The sequence below is a fragment of the Panthera uncia genome, assembly GCF_023721935.1.
Source record: "Panthera uncia isolate 11264 chromosome D3 unlocalized genomic scaffold, Puncia_PCG_1.0 HiC_scaffold_8, whole genome shotgun sequence".
NCBI lineage: Eukaryota > Metazoa > Chordata > Mammalia > Carnivora > Felidae > Panthera > Panthera uncia.
In genome coordinates, this window is record NW_026057586.1 from 24,192,587 (window position 1) to 24,211,464 (window position 18,878).

The 18,878-nt window shown below is 39.0% G+C and overlaps 1 protein-coding gene across 1 annotated transcript in view; it reads left to right on the forward strand.

Annotated features, from left to right (window-relative positions):
• CFAP53 (cilia and flagella associated protein 53) overlaps window positions 1-18,878 on the forward strand; it is a 36,841-nt gene that overhangs the window by 6,241 nt on the left and 11,722 nt on the right. Inside the window, exons 4-5 of the mRNA XM_049620077.1 lie at window positions 13,846-14,149; window positions 17,769-17,987. Coding sequence (XP_049476034.1) covers window positions 13,846-14,149; window positions 17,769-17,987 — 523 coding nt within the window. The remainder of the gene's footprint in view (window positions 1-13,845; window positions 14,150-17,768; window positions 17,988-18,878) is intronic.

The following is an 18,878-nucleotide window of genomic DNA, read 5'->3' on the forward strand; positions in this document are numbered from 1 at the left end:
TTTTATTTTTATTATTTTTTTTAAGGTTATTTATTTTGGGAGACAGAGACTGAGTGCAAGCAGGGAAGGGGCAGAGAGAGAGGGAGAGAGAGAGAATCACAAGCAGGCACCACACTGTCAGTGTGGAGCCTGATGCAGGGCTCTAAATCACTAACTTTGAGATCATGGACCTGAGCCGAAATCAAGAGTAAGATGCTTAACTGACTGAGCCACCCAGGTGCCCCATCCTTATATATTTTGGATATTAATCCTTTAACAGATACATAGTTTGAAAGTATCCCATGATTGCCTTTTCATTTTGTTGGTTGTTTTCTGTGCAGAAGCTTTTTAGTTTAATGTGGTCCCACTTATTTTTGCTTTTGTTACCATTCCTTTAGGTGTCATATCCAAAAAATCATGCCAAGACCAATGTCAAGGTGATTTTTCCCTATATTTTTGCCTATGTGTTTTACAGTTTACAGATTTATGTTTAAGTCTTTAACCCATTTCGAGTTCATTTTTATGAATGGTATATATAGTAGTCCAATTTTATTCTTTTTCATAAGGATATCCAGTTTTCCCAAGACTATTTATGAAGAGACTATTCAATAGTGTGTAATACTTCCAGCTTTGTTCTTTTTTATCAATGTTGCTTTGGCTATCTTGATAGCCAATGGCACAGGGACCGTTTATCAAGATTGATTTGCTTCTTTTGTGGTTCCATCTGAAATTTTGGATTATTTTTTCTATTTCTGTGAAAAATTTCATTGGAATTTTGGTGGGGATTGCATTAACTCTGTAGATCACTGCATAGCATGGACGTTTTACCGATATTGATTCCTACAGGGCGCCTGGGTGACTCAGTCAGTTGAGCGTCCGACTTCGGCTCTGGTCATGATCTCGCAGTCTGTGAGTTCGAGCCCCGTGTCGGGCTCTGTGCTGACAGCTCAGAGCCTGGAGCCTGCTTTGGATTCTGTGTCTCCCTCTCTCTCTGCCCCTCCCCTGCTCATGCTGTCTCTTTCTGTCGAAACTAAATAAAACGTTAAAAAAAAAATTAAAAAAACAATATTGATTCTTACAATCCAAGGACAAATGATATCTTTCCACCTATTTCTGTCTTCTTTTCTTTTTTTTTATCAATGTCTTACAGTTTTCAGTGTATTAATCTTTAACCTCCTTGGTAAAATATTTTCCTAAATATTGTGTTGTTTTTGATGCTTTTTTCAAGTGGGCTGTTTTCTTAACTTCTCTTTCAGATAGTTCATTTTTAGTGTATAGAAATTGCAACTAATTTCTGTATGTTTTCATATCCTGCAATATTACTGAACTTATTGATTAGTTCTAACAGTTTTTTGGTTGAGTCTTTAGTGTTTTCTATATATGAGATCATGTCATGTGCAGACAGTTTTACTTCTTTTCCATTTTGGATGCCTTTTATTTACTTTTCTTGCCTAATTGCTCTAGCTAGAACCTCCAGTACTAAGTTGAATAAAAGTGGCAAGAGTGGGCCCCCTTATCTCATTCCTGATTTCAGAGGAAGAGCCTTCAACTTTCTACCATTGAGTATGAAGTGAGCAGGGAGCTTCTCATATATGGCCTTTATTGTGGTGAGCTACATTCTTTCTGTACCTAGTTTGTTGAGAGTTTTTATCATGAAAGTATGTTGAATTTTTCAGTTGCTTTTTCTGCAGCTATTGTGATTATCTTATAATTTTTATCCTTCATTTTGTTAATGTGGTGCATCACATTTATTGATTCGTATATATTGAACCATCCTGACATTCTAGGGATAAATCCCACTTGATCGTGGTGTATGATCCTTTTTTTTTTAAGTTAATTTATTTATTTTGAGACGGAGAGAGAGCAAGAGAGAGTGAAGGGGAAGGGGTAGAGAGAGAGGGAGAGAATCCTAAGAAGAGCCTGATGCAGGGCTTAATCCCATGAACCGTGAGGTCACAACCTGAACTGAAATCAAGGGTTGGATGCTTAACCAACAGAGCTACCCAGGTACCCTAGTAGATCCTTTTAATGTGCTATTGAATTTGGTTTACTAGTATTTTGTTGCGAATTTTTGCATCTATGTTTATCAGGGTTATTGGCCTGTAATTTCCTTTTCTTGTAGTGTCCATGTCTGGTTTTGGTGGTAGGGTAATGCTGGTCTCATAAAATACATTTGGAAGTGTTCTCTCTTCTTCAATTTTTTGGAAGCTTTTGAGAAGGATTGGTATTAATTCTTCTTTAAAAGTTTGGTAGAATTCACCAATGAAGCCATCTAGTCCTGGGATTTTATTTACTGGGAGATTTTTGATTAGTGATTCAATCCCCGAGCTCATTATTGATCTTTTCAGATTTTGTATTTCTTCATGATTCAGTCTTTTTTTCTTTTTCTTTTTTTTCCTTTTTTTTTTTACATTTATTTATTTTTGAGAAACAGAGTGAGAGAAGGCATGAGCAGGGGAGGGGCACAGAGACAAGGAGACGCAGAATCCGAAGCAGGCTCCAGGCTCTGAGCATAGCGGTCAGCACAGAGCCTGATGCGGGGCTCGAACCCATGAACTGTGAGATCATGACCTAAGCTGAAGTCGGACGCTCAACCGACTGAGCCACCCAGGCACCCCTTCATGATTCAGTCTTGATAGGTTTATATGTTTAGAAATTTGTCCATTTTTCCCAGGCTATCTAATTTGTTGGTTTGGAATTGTTCATAGTAGTCTTCCATGATCCTTTGTGTTTTTGTAGGATCAGTTGTAATGTCTCCTCTTTCATTTATGATTTTATTTATTTGAGTCTTCTCTCTTTTTTTCTTAGTCAAGCTACAGGTTTGTCGATTTTGTTAATTTTTTCAAGAAACCAAATCTTAGTTTGATTGATTTTTTTTCTATCATTTTGCTAGTGTCCATTTTATTTGTTTCTGCTCTAATCTTTGTTATTTCCTTTCTTCTGGTAACTTTGGGAATAGTTTGTTGTTTTTCTAGTTCCTTGAAGTAAAGTTGTATTGTTTACTTGAGACTTTTTTCTTACTATAGGTGTTTATTGCTCTAAAATTCCCTCTTTTTTTAAAAAAAAATTTTTTTTTTGACGTTTTTATTTATTTTTGAGACAGAGAGAGACAGAGCATGAACGGGGGAGGGGCAGAGAGAGAGGGAGACACAGAATCCGAAGCAGGCTCCAGGCTCTGAGCCATCGGCCCAGAGCCCGACGTGGAGCTCGAACTCACGGACTGTGAGATCGTGACCTGAGCCGAAGTCGGACGCTTAACCGACTGAGCCACCCAGGCGCCCCTAAAATTCCATCTTTAAACTGCTTTTGCTACATCCTGTAGGTCTGGTATGTTGCATTTCCATTTTCATTTGTTTCAAGATATTTTTTGATTTTCCTTTTTATTTCTTCTTTGACTCATTGGTTGGTTGTTCAGAAGTGTGTTGTTTAGTTTCCACATTATTTGTTAGTTTTCCAACTTTCGTCCTGTTATTAATTTCTAGTTTCATACCATTGTGGTAAGAAAAGATGCTTGATAAGATTTCAGTCTTTTTTTTTGTGACCTAGCATATGATATATCCTAGAGAGTATTCCATGTACGCTTGAGAAGAATGTATTCTGCTGCTGTTGGATAGACTGTTCTGTATATGTCTATGAGTTCCATTTGATCTAGAGTGTACTTAAGTCCCATGTTTCCTTATTGATTTTCTGTCTGGATGATCTATGCACTGTTGAAAGTGGAGTATTGAAGTCCTTTACTATTGCTGCATTGCTACAGTTTCTCCCTTCGAATCTGTTAATATTTGTTTAATATATTTAGGTGTTACCTGTATATATATTTATAATTGTTATATCCTTTTGATATGTAAGGACCATCTTTGTCTTTTTTTTTTTTTTTTTTACAGCTTTTGAGTTAAAATTTGTTTTGTCTAATGGAAGTATAGCCATCTCTTCTCTTTTTGTTTCTGCTTGCATGGAATATCTTTTTCCATTCCTTCACTTTCAGCCTTTATGTGTCCTTAAAGCTGAAGTGAGTGTTTTGCAAGCAGCATATATATGGATCTTGTTTTCTTTCTGTTCAGCCACTCTGGATAGTTTCAAATTTCCTGTCTTCGAGTTCTCAGATTTTTTATTCCACTTGATCAAATCTGGGGTTGATGCCCTCTCTTGCATTTTTCATTTCATCCATTGTGTTCTTTAGCTCCGGAATTTCTGTTTGGTTCTTTTTTATGATTTCTGTCTCTGTTGAAACTCTCATTTTGTTCATGTGTTGTTTTCCTGATTTTGTTGAATTGTCTGTGTTGTCTTGTAGCTCACCGAGCTTTAAAACAATTATTTTGAATTTTTTGTCTTTAGGATTGCTTACTGGAAAATTATTGTGTTCCTTTGATGGTGTCATTTTTTCTTGTTTTTTTTTTTTGTGTGTGTTCCTTGAAGTCTCTTGTGGCTCTTTTCACATCTTGAAAACAGTTACCTCCTCCAGTCTTTACTGGATTGCTTCAGGATAAGTATACCTTCACAGGCTGGCCCAGCTAAGAATTCTGAGGCTTTCTCAGACCTTTTTACAGATGTGCCTACTCCATACTTTTCGTTCTTTCTTTTGGGGGAGAGGATTCTCTCAGTCCTGCAAAGCTAGGCCAGGTGCTGAGAGACTCCTGTTTGTTTTTCCTAGTATGGCACCCCAAAATGACTAAATTTGTGCATCTTCTCCCAATCCCACAGAATTGGGTCGGCTTTCTGTACATGCCAGCTAGCCATCTGCAAAGGCCCACACTCAACATCCAGTGGAGCACAAGTAGGAAGCTGGCCACAGGGGGTATGCCATGGAGTATCCGGGGTGTTTGTGGCTCAGCTGGAGGGTCTGCAGGCAAGCTGTCCCCAGCAGTTCATGGGCAGGCTTCCTGATGGAGTCCATGTGGCAGTTAGGAGGCTCCGCATCCCATGATGATTTCCAGACCCTGGTTGCTGTGCTCCTCGCCTCTTTCAAGCCCTCAGCCGTGCACCTCAGTATTTGGGGTGAGGCAAGAAAGAAATGGGCCACTTGGGGGAAGTCACGTGCTCGCTCGTGTGTTTTCACTTTCCCCTGTAAGAGAAATCATGGACTGAGGGGTGTCTGTCTTGGCACTGAGTTCTGCTACCTTGGGGGAGAGGTGACAAGGATAAAATGAAGCTGTTCTTATTCTCTTCAATGTGTCTATTACCAGATTTTTGTCTCTAGTGGTATGCCATAACTTCTCCGCCAGACTCCTGGACTCCCACAAAGGTACTCTCAAACTACCAAAATTGATGGTTTTTAAGGGGATAACAGTAGAAAATTGATATTCGACCACATTGCTCATGTCCACTCATGCAGGTACTGAGTTGGTGTAAGTACTGTGCTCTAACATTCTGTTCTTGTCTCCCAATTAGAATGGAAGTACCAAGTGAGATTCTGTTACTGAATTTTAGATATTAATCTCAGACATGCTATTGGCAGAAAGTTCCTGGCCCAGGAAATCTTTGGTAGAGTTGAGTTTTCCCCCTAGTGCTGTAGTCTACCTGTGCAGAATGTGTGCTTGGTTCCCTGTTCTTTATTGTTTACTTAACTGGCCTCTTGGTCCTTGGAGTCTTAACCTTAACTTTTGATCCACTTCCTGACCCAGACTCACAGTGACTCTCAGTTTTCAGATCTCTGGTCTTCACTATGCGCACTCCAATCCTGTGGTTGTCTTCATCAGCCCTTTTTGTTTTGCTTTTTCCCTTTTGGGAATACCCTGAATTTATACTCTCATTTCAGACCAATACTCTAGTTACAGAGGGAAAATTTGAATGGAACTACCTGAGATGATTTATATCATGAAGAGCTTGACGAAGGCTTTTAATTTCACAAAGTGTGAGAGATTCCTTCCTTCTAAAGCAAAGGTATACTAAAAAGCCTCAATGTGTTGTATTCCTTCTTAGATCTACAACTCTTAGAGCAAGAGCACATTTACATATTTATAATTTCATTATATGTGTAATTCCTCAGTTATATTTTCAGTGGCTCTAATAATGCCTTCTAAGAGTGCGCATCAAGAATTACCATTATGTATCTCAGGATGGTGTGTTCATTTTGCCCCCTTTTTTTCATTCATGTCTCTTAATATAGTGATGATCACATGATGTGACCTGTGGAATGCCCCCAATTATCCACTTTATCAGTCTCTTAATTTTGGAGTAACTGATTAAGACTTTTATCTTCAGAAGGGATTTTTAAAGTTCAAGTATCACCTGGCAATGCTTAAAACATAGCCATTATCATTCAGTAATTAAATAATTATTTCTGGGCCCCTACTTTGTGCCAGGTTCTGGGATTGAATAATAGACTGATTGGCTTCACACAAAAACAAATGTCACTTAGGCTATCAGGTCACCAAATGTGAGTGGGACAGCTTGTGTATCATGTTACTCTGGATTCGGGAACAGAGTAATGTAACAAAGTAACAAAACAAAGTTAATGTAAACCCCGAATTAAAGTCTAGCACAATTCAGAAGGAATGTAAGAGTTCATTTTTCACAGCATGCAGAATTGGAGCCAATGAGAAATCCAAAGGTCAACAGGTGTGAGAAAACAGCAAAACCAGGCATGTAGAGAGATCAAAACATGGTTTCAGAGGCAAGGCTTTTGCCATCTCCTCTCTCTCTGCCATGAAGTTGCTGTTAATCATAGAGACTGCCCTAAATCCTCCTGGTAGAAGCCCAGAGGACAAGTAAGCTAATTCAGTGGGGAGTTCATACAGATCGCAGATACAGCTGTGCCAACAGAGTAAATTAAACTGCTCACACTGGAGGGAATGGCAAGTTCCAAGGCTTAGGGACCTGCTGGAGGAGGGCAGTGAAGAAAACCAGAGTGGTAGTAATGCATATGTCCAGAAGGGACTTGCTGCTTTCCTCATCTAGCATATAGGTAACTTGAGTTCCACAGGTATTAATTTTCTTGACTCTTCAAGCTTGTAGTAACCAAGACAGGATTAGACTTGGATTTTCTAGCCTGTGTAAAGTATAGCCTCATGCCTTGTCCTTGATAGGACTTGGACACTCCTACCGGCTTCTGGAGGGGAAGATGCAGGGAGAGACAAAGGGGACACTAGCAAATGAATTTCAATGGATCATTCATATATTTTCCACTCCTTGGTGAATGCTTCTGAAACAGTAAGGACAATGAGGTTCAAAACTGATTTGGGCCGTTAAAATACCTATCAATTTGGTAACATCTTACAGATTTCATAGACAAATCTTGTATAACTAAGTATATAGCTTCACAGAGAAGTTGTACAACTTGCTAGTTAGATAAGTTGTTATCTTTTTGAAGAAACAGTTATATCCTACAGCTTTATAATTTATCTGAAAACAAATTGTTTATAGTGCTTTTAACATAATACTGCCAACTCTTTAATACAGAGCATCAAACATAGTGTTCATTCATTATGAGAGTGAAGGGTCAGGGTTAAATTTTGACCAAGGATGCTAAATCAGGCCCCATTATTGAAAATTTAAGTGGAGCTTTAACACATATATGGAGCAAGATGAAATTACTCCCCCTCCTCCACTGCTTTCTCCTCCGCCTCCTTTTTGTATTCCATTGTATGAATATGCCACAACGTATTTGTTCATTTTCCAGACAATGGGCATTTCGGTTATTTCCAGTTTGGGACTCTTAAGAATGAAGCTGCTATGAACATGCTTGTACATGTCTTTGGTGGACATGTGCATTCACAGGGACATGTGACCCATTTGATTGGGTCATTTTTAGTGTTCTTATTCTTCCAAACAGAGACATTATTTTCAGTAATAATTAAATGAATAATAATAAGATAGCCAGTGATTTCTCTCTTTTTTTTTTTTAATTTTAAATTTCAAAATAATTATACATTTACAGAGGTGCCATGTACCCTTCTCCCGGTTTCTCCCAGTGGTTATATATTACATAACTATAGCCACAATATTAGGGAAATTAACAGTGGTGCAACATGTGTGTACAGTTCTGTCTCCTTTTATCACACGTGTAGGTCCATCTAACTCACCACCACAATCAAGATACAGACCTATTCCAGTGCCACAGAGATCTCCCTTGTGTGGTCACACCCACCCCTCTCACCCCCATCATTCTCGGCCTCAGGCAGCCACTAATCTCTTTTCTTTTTCCTTTCACCATTTCAAGAATGTTACATGCATGGAATCACACAATATTTGTTCTTTTGAGATTGGCTTGTTTTCATTCAACATGGTGCCTTTGTAAGGTCCATCCAAGTTGCTACACGTATCAGTGGTTTGTGCTTTGTGTTCCCTTGTACGGATATACTTAGGTTTGTGTAAACCATTCACTACTGAAGGACATTTTGATGGTTTCTACTTTTTAGCTATTATAAATGAATCTAATATGAACATTTGCATACAGATTTTTGTGTGACCATAAATTTTCATTTCTCCTGGATAGTTGTCCTGTGCTATTGCTGGATCTTTATATGTGTGTTTAGTTCTTAAAGAAAATGCCAAAGTGTTTTCCGGTGTGGTTGTACCATCTTATATTTGCACCAGTAATGTATAAAAGACCAAGTTTTTCCATGTTCTTGCCAAGATTTTTATACTGTCACTGTTAGAGGTATGCAGTGATATCTCATCATGGTCTTAATTGGCATTTCCCTAATGACTGGTGATGTTGAACAACTTTTTATGTGCTTATTTGGTATCTGTGTATCCTCTTTGGTAAATGTCTCTTCATGTCTTTGCCCATTTTCTAATTGGATTACCTATTAAGTTTTTAAAGTTTTTTATATATTCTAGATATGAGTCCTTTGCGTAGGATATGTGCTTTGGAAATATTTTTCTTCCTAGTCTGTAGTTTGTTTGTTTTTAATCCTCTTAACAGGGTCTTTCACATAGAGAGAATTTTTAAATTTGATGCAATTCTGTTTATCAATATTTCTTTTATGGATCATGCTTTTGATGCATCATGAACTTTGTTTTTAAGTGTCCTATATTTATATACAGTTAGTGACTGAATCCCAGATTAAGGTAGGCATTTTTTGGTTTTGTTTTGTTTTGGAGTGTTTTTATTAAATGAATACACTAGGATGTATTGTCAGAACACTTGAGGATAGTCTTGCCTCTGTTAATTACTGATAGAGGTGACAGAATGAAGTACCAAAGAACTCAAACTCCAGGGCCAGACTGCCAGGTCTTCAGTCCCAGTTCCACCACATATGAAATGTATGAACTTATCTAAGATGTTTAATTGCTCTGTGCCTCTATTTTATCTGTAAACTGGGGACAATAATAATAATTAAATTGCAATAATGTTCATTGCAACATTGGTTGCTATGAAGATTACAAGAGTTCATACATGTCGAGGGCTTAGAATAGTGCCTGGCAAATAATAAGCACTCCGTAACTGTTGCTTATATTACAACTATTGGCTATGTGGCTTGAAAGACCATAAGGTTTCCTGAGGTTCAATTACTTTAACTCTAAAATGGGGATATTACTTGCTGCTCTAAGTTATAAGACACATATGAGGATAAAATAAGACTTTTTTCTTAATTTTATTTTTTTTAATTTACATCCAAATTAGTTAGCATATAGTGCAACAATGATTTCAGGAGTAGATTCCTTAATGCCCCTTACCCATTTAGCCCATCCCCCCTCCCACAATCCCTCCAGTAACCCTCTGTTTGTTCTCCATATTTAGGAGTCTCTTATGTTTTGTTCCCCTCCCTGTTTTTATATTATTTTTGTTTCTCTTCCCTTATGTTTATCTGTTTTGTCTCTTAAAGTCCTCATATGAGTGAAGGCATATGATATTTGTCTTTCTCTAATTTTGCTTAGCATAATACCCTCCAGTTCCAGTCACATAGTTGCAAATGGCAAGATTTCATTCTTTTTGATTGCCGAGTAATACTCCATTGCATATGTCTACATCTTATCCATTCATCCATCGATGGACATTTGGGCTCTTTCCATACTTTGGCTATTGTTGATAGTGCTGCTATAAACATTGGGGTGCATATGTCCCTTCAAAACAGCACACCTGTATCCCTTGGATAAATGCCTAGTAGTGCAATTGCTGGGTCGCAGGGTAGTTCTGTTTTTAATTTTTTGAGGAACCTCCATATTGTTTTCCAGAGTGGCTGCACCAGCTTGCATCCCCACCAACAATGCCAAAGAGATCCTCTTTCTCCGCATCCTCACTAACATCTGTCGTTGCCTGAGTTGTTCATGTTAGCCATTCTGACAGGTGTAAGGTGGTATCTCATTGTGGTTTTGATTTGTATTTCCCTGATGATGAGTGATGTTGAGCATTTAGTCATGTGCCGGTTGGCCATCTGGATGTCTTCTTTGGAGAAGTGTCTATTCATGTCTTTTGCCCGTTTCTTCACTGGATTATTTGGTTTTTAGGTGTTGAGTTTGATAAGTTATTTATAGATTTTGGATACTAACCCTTTATCTGATATGTCATTTGCAAATATCTTCTTCCATTCTGTCGATTGCCTTTTAGTTTTGCTGATTGTTTCCTTCGCTGTGCAGAAGCTGTTTATTTTGATGAGGTCCCAGTAGTTCATTTTTGCTTTTGTTTCCCTTGCCTCCGGAGACATGTTGAGTAAGATATTGCTGCTAAAATAAGACTTTACTGTGAGAGTTGCCTGGGTGGCTCAGTCAGTTAAGTGTCCTACTTCTGCTGAGGTCGTGATCTCATGGTTCATGGGTTTGAGCCCCACATTGGGCTCTGTGCTGAGAGCTCAGAGCCTGGATCCTGCTTCAGATTCTGTGTCTCCCTCTCTCTCTGCCCCTCCCCTGATTACTCTCTGTCTCTGTATCTCTCTCAAAAATAAGTAAAATTTTAAAAATGTGTTTCAATCTGGCTTTCTGTATTTAAAAAAATAAGATTTTGGGGCACCTGGGTGGCTCAGTTGGTTGGGCGGCCGACTTCGGCTCAGGTCATGATCTCGTGGTCCGTGAGTTCAAGCCCCACGTCGGGCTCTGTGCTGACAGCTCAGAGCCTGGAGCCTGTTTCAGATTCTGTGTCTCCCTCCTTCTCTGACCCTCCCCTGTTCATGCTCTCTCTCTCTCTCTCTCTGTCTCAAAAATAAATAAATGTTAAAAAAAAATTTAAAAAAAAAGAAAAAATAAAAAAATAAGATTTTACTGTGAAAGTACTATGTAAAGCACTGACAAACAAAAGGTTTTTCTCTTATCAATGATTATTATCATTAATATAGATATACTGTCTGTAGATAAAGGTGACCATCCCTGAATCAAGTGTTCTCAAGGTTAAGAGAATAGGTGAATCATTAGGATGTAGGGAAGAAATATTTGATGTTTTTTTTTTTTTAATCTCATCTGTCCTTGGTTTTTTTACTTTTGCATATATTTAATAATTTATGTGATATAGTAACATAGTAATAATTGCATATGACGTACAAGTAATAATCCTGTTTGTAGGTACATAGAATTTTTTTACTGAAAGGGATACATAATCAAAAAAGTTTGAAGACATATTGATCTAAAGAAATACTTGATATGGGCATCTTCATACAGTGTTAATTTGTGATTTCTTGACAGCATACATCCTCAAATGCCTTACAATGTTTTTGTACTCTGATTTTATATTAAGGGAGGGAATTACCTTAAGGAAATGATCAGAGATAAGCAGAAAGAGCTACACTTAAGAATATTCATTATAGGGGCACCTGAGTGGCTCAGTAGGTTGAGCATCTGACTCTTGATTTCTGCTCAGGTTATTTTCTCACAGTTCATGAGATTGAACCCTGTGTTGGGATTTGCACTGACAGTGAGGGACCTGCTTGGGATTATCTCTCTCCGTGTCTCTCCCCACCTCCCCAGCTTGCGTGCTCTCTCTCTCTCTGTCTTCCAAAATAAATAAATAAACCTAAAAAAAAGAATATTCATTGCAACATTATAGTAAAAGTCAGAAGTAACCAATATGTTCATCAAATAAGGCAATGTTTAAATAAGCTGATATATTATAGGCTCCAGCCTCTATTCCACAGTTTAGTAAATTATAATAAAGTTTTGAGGTTAGGAATTACTTTTAAGAAGACTTCATGAAGAAACATTCCCATTATAGCGTTAGGTGAGAAAATTAAGATATAAGGAGATACCAATATAGGTATGTAGATATGCAGAATGACCCCAATTGTAGTAAAAATGCACATACACAAGACTGGAAAGAAATATGCTAACATGCTAAAACCAGTTGTGTTTGAGTAGTGGGATTAAGCATATTGTTAGTGTCTTCACACTTTTCTGTATTTTCCAGTTTTTCTGCATGTGTTAGTTGTGTAATTGGAAAGAGGTTTTCTTTTTAAGAAAAAAAATATCATAAGTCATACTTGTTATTCTTAGGCTTCAGATTTTCATTAATTGAATAACTTTCCCGGAGTATAAGTCATAAGATTTGGAAGGACTTTAGTTAGTTGTCATGGCCAATTCTGATAGAATTTCACAGATGAATCCCAGACAGATGAGTTCATTTTTCAATGTTAAAATGTTTTGGTTTTTTTGATAATGTAACAATTTCAGCTTCTGGAATCTCTTTCAGCTTTTCATAGAATGTAGGTAACTGCTAGTTGTCACTATTTTGCTAATAAGTGCGACTGTATATATAATCAATTTAACCAAGAATTATTTATTGGACATTGGGTAGGTAGTATGGGGCATATATTCCTGAAATGTATTCCTGAGTCCCAGCCGTCACAGAGATTCCCCTTTAGTTAGGGAAATGGGTCTAGTCTTTATTAAATGTTGAATGATACTCGACAGGGTCAATTTCTGTGGTATTGACCACTCTTGTAATTTTAGATATCATTCTTTCTTTCAGCCTTAGCAACTAAAATTCTTCAAAGTTCTTTACTGAGCCCATTCTCAAATTTTAGCTTCTTGATGTTGAATTTGATGAAATCAGGAAGACTTGATGTTTATAAACATTGCCTTGAATCCGAGGTTCTCAAACTTGGTTGTATGCCAGAAGTTCCTGAGGAGCTCTGAAAAAATATAGATGCCTGGGTGCTACCCCCAGATATTCTGATTTAACTAATCTTTGAGTAGCAGGGGGAAGAAGTGGAGAGTAGAACTTTAAAGATACCTCTATGTAATTCTAAAGTGTAGGCAGTATTGAGTATCGCAGCCCTTAAATTAAAAATGGGCTCAATGAAGAACTTTTGAAGAAGTTTGAATTACCAAGCGTGAAAGAAAGGATGAGGTCTAAACACTTACTGAAAGAGCATTTCTTCTGGAATGGTGACAGAAGCCTGGGTATGAAAAGGCAGCATTTGGGCTATTTTCCCAGCTCTGGCAGAACCCCCTTCAGTGACATGTATCCTGCCAGGAAGCCAGGGGCATTGGGTCAACTTCACCATGACATGCTGACCCTTAGCTCTTTCTATGGCATGCAGGGTCTCTTCCTACCAAAACCTTAATCTATTTGTAACAGTGCAGGGATCCTTGCCTCGTCTGTTTCCTCTACAGTAGTAATAGTAGTTACCATTTATTTAGCTTCTATTATTTACCAGATATTTTCATCCATTTTCTCTGATCCTTACCAGAACCTTGAAAAAGAGTTGTTTTACAGATAAAGAAACAGGCTCAGAGAGGTCTAGTTTTTGATCCAAGGTCACACAGAAATGTCAGCTCTCAGATTCAAAGCCTGCTCAGCCTGACTCCAATGCCTGTGTTTTGTCTATGACATCATGGTGCCTACGTCCCTGCTGCCCCTCACATGTCTCCTCGGCTCTGGTGGCCTACGTCTAGGTCTTTCATTTTTCTTACTCCAGTGTCTGTGCAGATGTGTGCCTAAACAGAGCCGTGTCTCATGGAAGGCTAACTTTTGCCTTTTTAAAATTCTCCTTTCAGGGAATGCTGCGAGGAACTCCGTGTTCACTTGTTTTGTGTCCATCAGAAGAAGGTGTGTGAGGAGCGGAAAGCACAGATAGCTTTTAATGAGGAACTGAAAAGACAGAAACTGGTGGAAGAGCAAATGTTCTCAAAGCTCTGGGAGGAAGACCGGTTAGCCAAGGAAAAGCGAGAAGCCCAAGAGGCAAGGAGGCAGAAAGAGCTGGTGGAGAACACACGCCTGGGGCTGAATGCCCAGATCACCAGCATCAAGGCGCAAAGGCGGGCCGCGCAGCAGCTGAAGGAAGAGGAGGCGCGCTTTGTGGTGGGCCTTTTACAGTGCTTGTCACAGGATGATCTGCTCAGTGGGTGTAGGACATGGTTACATGCGGTTTGCCCAATGGCCTGGCTGCTTCACAGGGGCAGCAGACCATGGTTAGAGTCTGGGATTCCAAGGCCCAGTTAACAGTGCTGTCCCATTGCATAGGGCAAGTGACTTCACTACTGTGACTTGGGTTCTTTATCTAAAAAATGAGTCAGGAGCGCGTGGGTGGCTCAGTTGGTTAAGTGTCCAACTTCAGCTCAGATCATGATCTCATGGTTCATGAGTTCGAGCCCTGCATGGGGCTTGCTGCTGTCAGTGTAGAGCCTGCTTCTGATCCTCTGTCCTTTTCTCTCTGCCCCTTCCCTGCTAGTATACACATCTCTCTCAAATATAAACATTAAAAAATTAAAAATTAAAAAATTAAAAATGAGGCAAAAGACACTTGTCTTTGTTGTGAGGGTGAAATGTGAGAATCATGGGCAGTACCGTAGAGGGTAAGTGGCAGTTTGGCAACATTCCCCCATTCTTTGATATGGATAACTCCATAGGACTTCCATGACCTATGTAAAGCATTATACAACAGCTACAGAGGCTCCCTTCACCCCAGTCACCAAAATCAATAATTTCAGGTCACTGCCCCTACTATATAGAAACTAGAGGGGCGCCTGGGTGGCTCAATCAGTTGAGTGTCATACTTCGGCTCAGGTCATGATCTCATGGTCCATGAGTTTAGGCCCTGCGTGGGGCTCTGTGCTGACATCTCAGAGCCTGGAGCCTGCTTCGGATTCTGTATCTCCCTCTCTCTCTGCCCCTCCCGTGCTCATGTTCTGTCTGTCTCTCTCTCTCTCAAAAAGAAAAAAAAAAAGAGAAAGGTGTCACTGGAAATGTATGAAAGCATTAAAAAAAGTAGCAATTTTATATGTATATAGAGCTTCTAGCAACTGATACTTTAATACCACCAAATTTAGGAAGAAGGTATATTTTCCTGGGAAATCCCAAGTTCTGAGATTTGGAACCATAGTAAATGTTAAAGGTAAGCTTTTTCAGAGCCCCTGAAAACCTTCCCTGGGTTTGAAACTGTTTTCTCTTAGAGAGTTTAGTGGAAGATGCCTAAATATTTTAGCTTCTCTAAGAAAATTGAAACTGCTTCTGTTCTGAGATATCAACACACTAGGTATAGAAGGAGGTGTCTCAACATAATGACAGTATATGACAAGCCCATAGCTAACATCATACTCAATGGTAAAAGGTTTTAAGCTTTTTCTATAAAATCAGGAAAAAAAACAAGGGTACCCATTGTCACCACTCCTGTGCAACATAGTACTGGAAGTCCTTAACAGAGCACTTAGGTAAGAAAGAGAATAAAAGTCATCAGAATTGGAAAGGAAGAAGTAAAATGGTCTCTATTGCAGATGGAAATATTTTATATAGAGAAAATTCTAAAGATTGTACCCCAAAACCATTAGATCTAATCAACAAATTCAGTAAAATTGCAGGATAAAAAATAAACATGCACAAAAAGTGCATTTGAAAGAACAAAATGGGAAATTAATATTGGTATAATACTTTCAATTAAAGTTATTCTTTATTTAAATATAGTAAAACCTTTGGATTTCACCAGTTTCTACATGCACTCTTGGGGGGAAGGGATATGGTTCTATGAAATTTTATCACATGTATAGATTTTGTAAGTACTACCAAAATCAAGATACAGAACTGTTCCACCATTCAAAGAAACTCTTTTATTTTTTTTTTAAGTTTTATTCATTTATTTTGAGAGAGAGCGTGTGTACAGATCGGGGGAAGAGCAGAGAGAGAGGGAAAGAGTGGGGGAGGGGGAAAGAGAGAGGGAGAGAATCCCAAGAAGGTTCCTGGCTGTCAGCACAGAGCCCAATGCAGGGTTCAAACTCACAAACCTCAAGATCGTGACCTGAGCGAAAATCAAGAGTTGGATGCTTCACCAACTGAGCCACCCAGGTCCCCCTCAAAGAAACTCCTTTAAAGTTACTCCTGTATAGTCATAACCTCCCTCAATCCTAACTCCTGGCAGCCACTGATATATTCTTTATCATTATCATTTTGTAATTTCGAGAATGTTATATAAATTTCACCCCTTTTAATGTTTTATTGTAAACATTTTCAAATGCACAGAAGAGTACAATGAATCCCTCCTCTACCCATCTCCCTGTTTTAGCAGCTGTGTAATTTTGCCACATTGGTTTCTTCTACCTGCCCCCAACCCCACTCCATTTTTACGTTTTAAAACATAAATACCAGGAGGGTCATTTCCCCCTTAAATACATGTCAAGTGTGCATCTCAACAAAGGACATTTCCTGACATGTGCCAATATCAGACCTAAAAAAGCTAACTGTGACTCCTTTTTATCATCTAAAATCAGCATCGAATTTCCATCATAGCCTAAATTATTTGATATTTAGAGAAGAATCCAAACATGGGTCTTATAGTCTCTTTAGAGGGAGTGACTGTTTCTTATTCAAGCCAGGGTGCATTTGAGATGGGAAGGATGCAATAAATTCATTACATCAGCACAATAGGTGTGTCATCAGAACCACCCCAGGGAAACCAAGACGTGGCCAACTGCTTTTAGATCTCTTAGTCTTGAACAGGTCTCGGCTGTCCCATCCCATCTCCCCCATGTCTCAGAGTCTGGGTTTGGCTGATTGCTTCCTCCTGGTGTAGTCAGACTTACTGTTAAAAAAAAGTGTGTCCGGCTATTGCATTGGCTTTCATGTTTGATAGCCATTACTTTTCCTTAGGTGCTGCAGCTCGGTTTCATATTTTCGTTTGAACCTCACAATTCAGGATTTACTGTTCATGGCATTACTGGGAAAGTCTAGCCTATAACTCTCTCTCTCACAAACCAGGGATCGTGGCGATCATGGCTGTTGTGAGTCTCGGTTAAATCACATTGGGAATGCACACCATCCTCACTATTGCCACGTCGTCTCTTGTCCCAGCTGGGCAAGTACTTATCTATCCCTCTAGGACGGCTCAGCTGCCTCTGGCAGGAGGGCTAATGCTTCAGTTTTTACCATGCCCAGGCATTTTACCAAACCCACAATGCCCGACAGCGTTGGTGCCCCAGTTAAAACTGCCTGATTGGCCAGGCAATTAAGCCCAGAGGGTTAGAAAGAGAAGAAAATAAGAGGAAGGGGGGAATACTTTTAAAGGAGTATTTGTTATTGGTAATTTTGCATATGTTTAATTTTGTATATGCAGCTGATGTGCACATTTCCATTTTTGAGCTCCTATTGCTGCATAATAATAGATCCATATCCAGAAGTTGCAGGTGTATATAGAAAAGTCTGGAAAGCCAATGCACTGAAATGTTGAATGTGGTAGTGTGGGAGGGATACAAGGTTAAAAGTGATTTCTCTTTATATTTTTCTGCATTTTAAACTGTAAAACCATTTATTATTTTATAATCACAGCACAAAGCCTTCTTGCTGACTCAGCAATGAAAAGGCAAGTTTTCTATCCTACAGTCCCTCTAAATTCCAAGAAATCCTTGATTTTCATCTTTTAAGTGAAATGCTTGCACTTATTTGTTTTGTCCAACTGTACTGATACATTGTCTTCATTATTGTTTTACCTTAGGAAAATGACAAAGCACAGGTGAAACTTGAGAATGAACAGGATAAGCTAAAGAAACGAAAGACAAAACAGGAACTTAGGGCTGCTTTGCAAAAAGCGCTCCTAGAGAAGACAGAGCATACTCAGCAGGAATACAGAGAAGAGCAGGACTTGAACATGAAACTTGTGCAAAGGGCCCTTCAAAATTTACAGGAAGAGGCTGATAAAAAGAAGCAAAAAAAGGTAAGATATTTATTCAGTGCCTACTATGTGCTAGATGAGATTCCTTGCTGAGCTTTTAGTCTTACAGGAGCCAGCCACATGTAGAATGAACCATACCCATGCTACTCTTTATTTTTATTTTTTTTAATTTTTTTTTTTTAGAGATAGAGAGCACGCATGTGTTGGGGAGGGGCAGAGAGAGAGGGAGACACAGAATCTGAAGCAGGCTCCGGGCTCTGAGCTGTCAGCACAGAGCCCGACGTTGGGCTCAAATTCACGAGCCGTGAGATCATGGCCTGAGCTGAAGTCAGATGCTCAATCAACTGAGCCACCCATGAACCACCCATGTTACTTTTGAGTGTGGTTCACAAACCAACAGCATCAGCATCATCTGAGAGGATGTTAGAAAGAGAAATTCATAGGCTCCAGAATTAGGATCTCCGAATTGAAATCTTGGCAGGGGCAAGAAATCTGTTTTAACAAGCTCTGCCAGGGGATTCTGATGCTCACTGAATTTAGAGAACTCCTATAACGTGGTGTTGGGACTGTCATAGCAGGATGGGAGTGAAGGAAATGAGTGACTAAGTATGCTGGGAAGCTAGGGAGGACATCAATGAGAAAGTGGTATTCAAGGGACCTCAAAAGATAGGTAAAGTTTTGTCAAGCAGAGAGCAAGAGAAAAGCATTCCAGTATTCGGTATTCAGCTGTCTGTTTCTTTAAAACTTGTATTGAACTCTTGAGGGTCTTGTGCTTTTCCTATAAGTACTATTTTTTGTTCCTTTTTAAAAATTTTATATTTCAGAGCGGTTTTAGATTCAGAGCAAAATTGAGCAGAAGATATAGAAATTTCCCACGTACTCCCTCCTCCCACACATGTACAGTCTCTCCCATATCAATATACCCCAACCAGA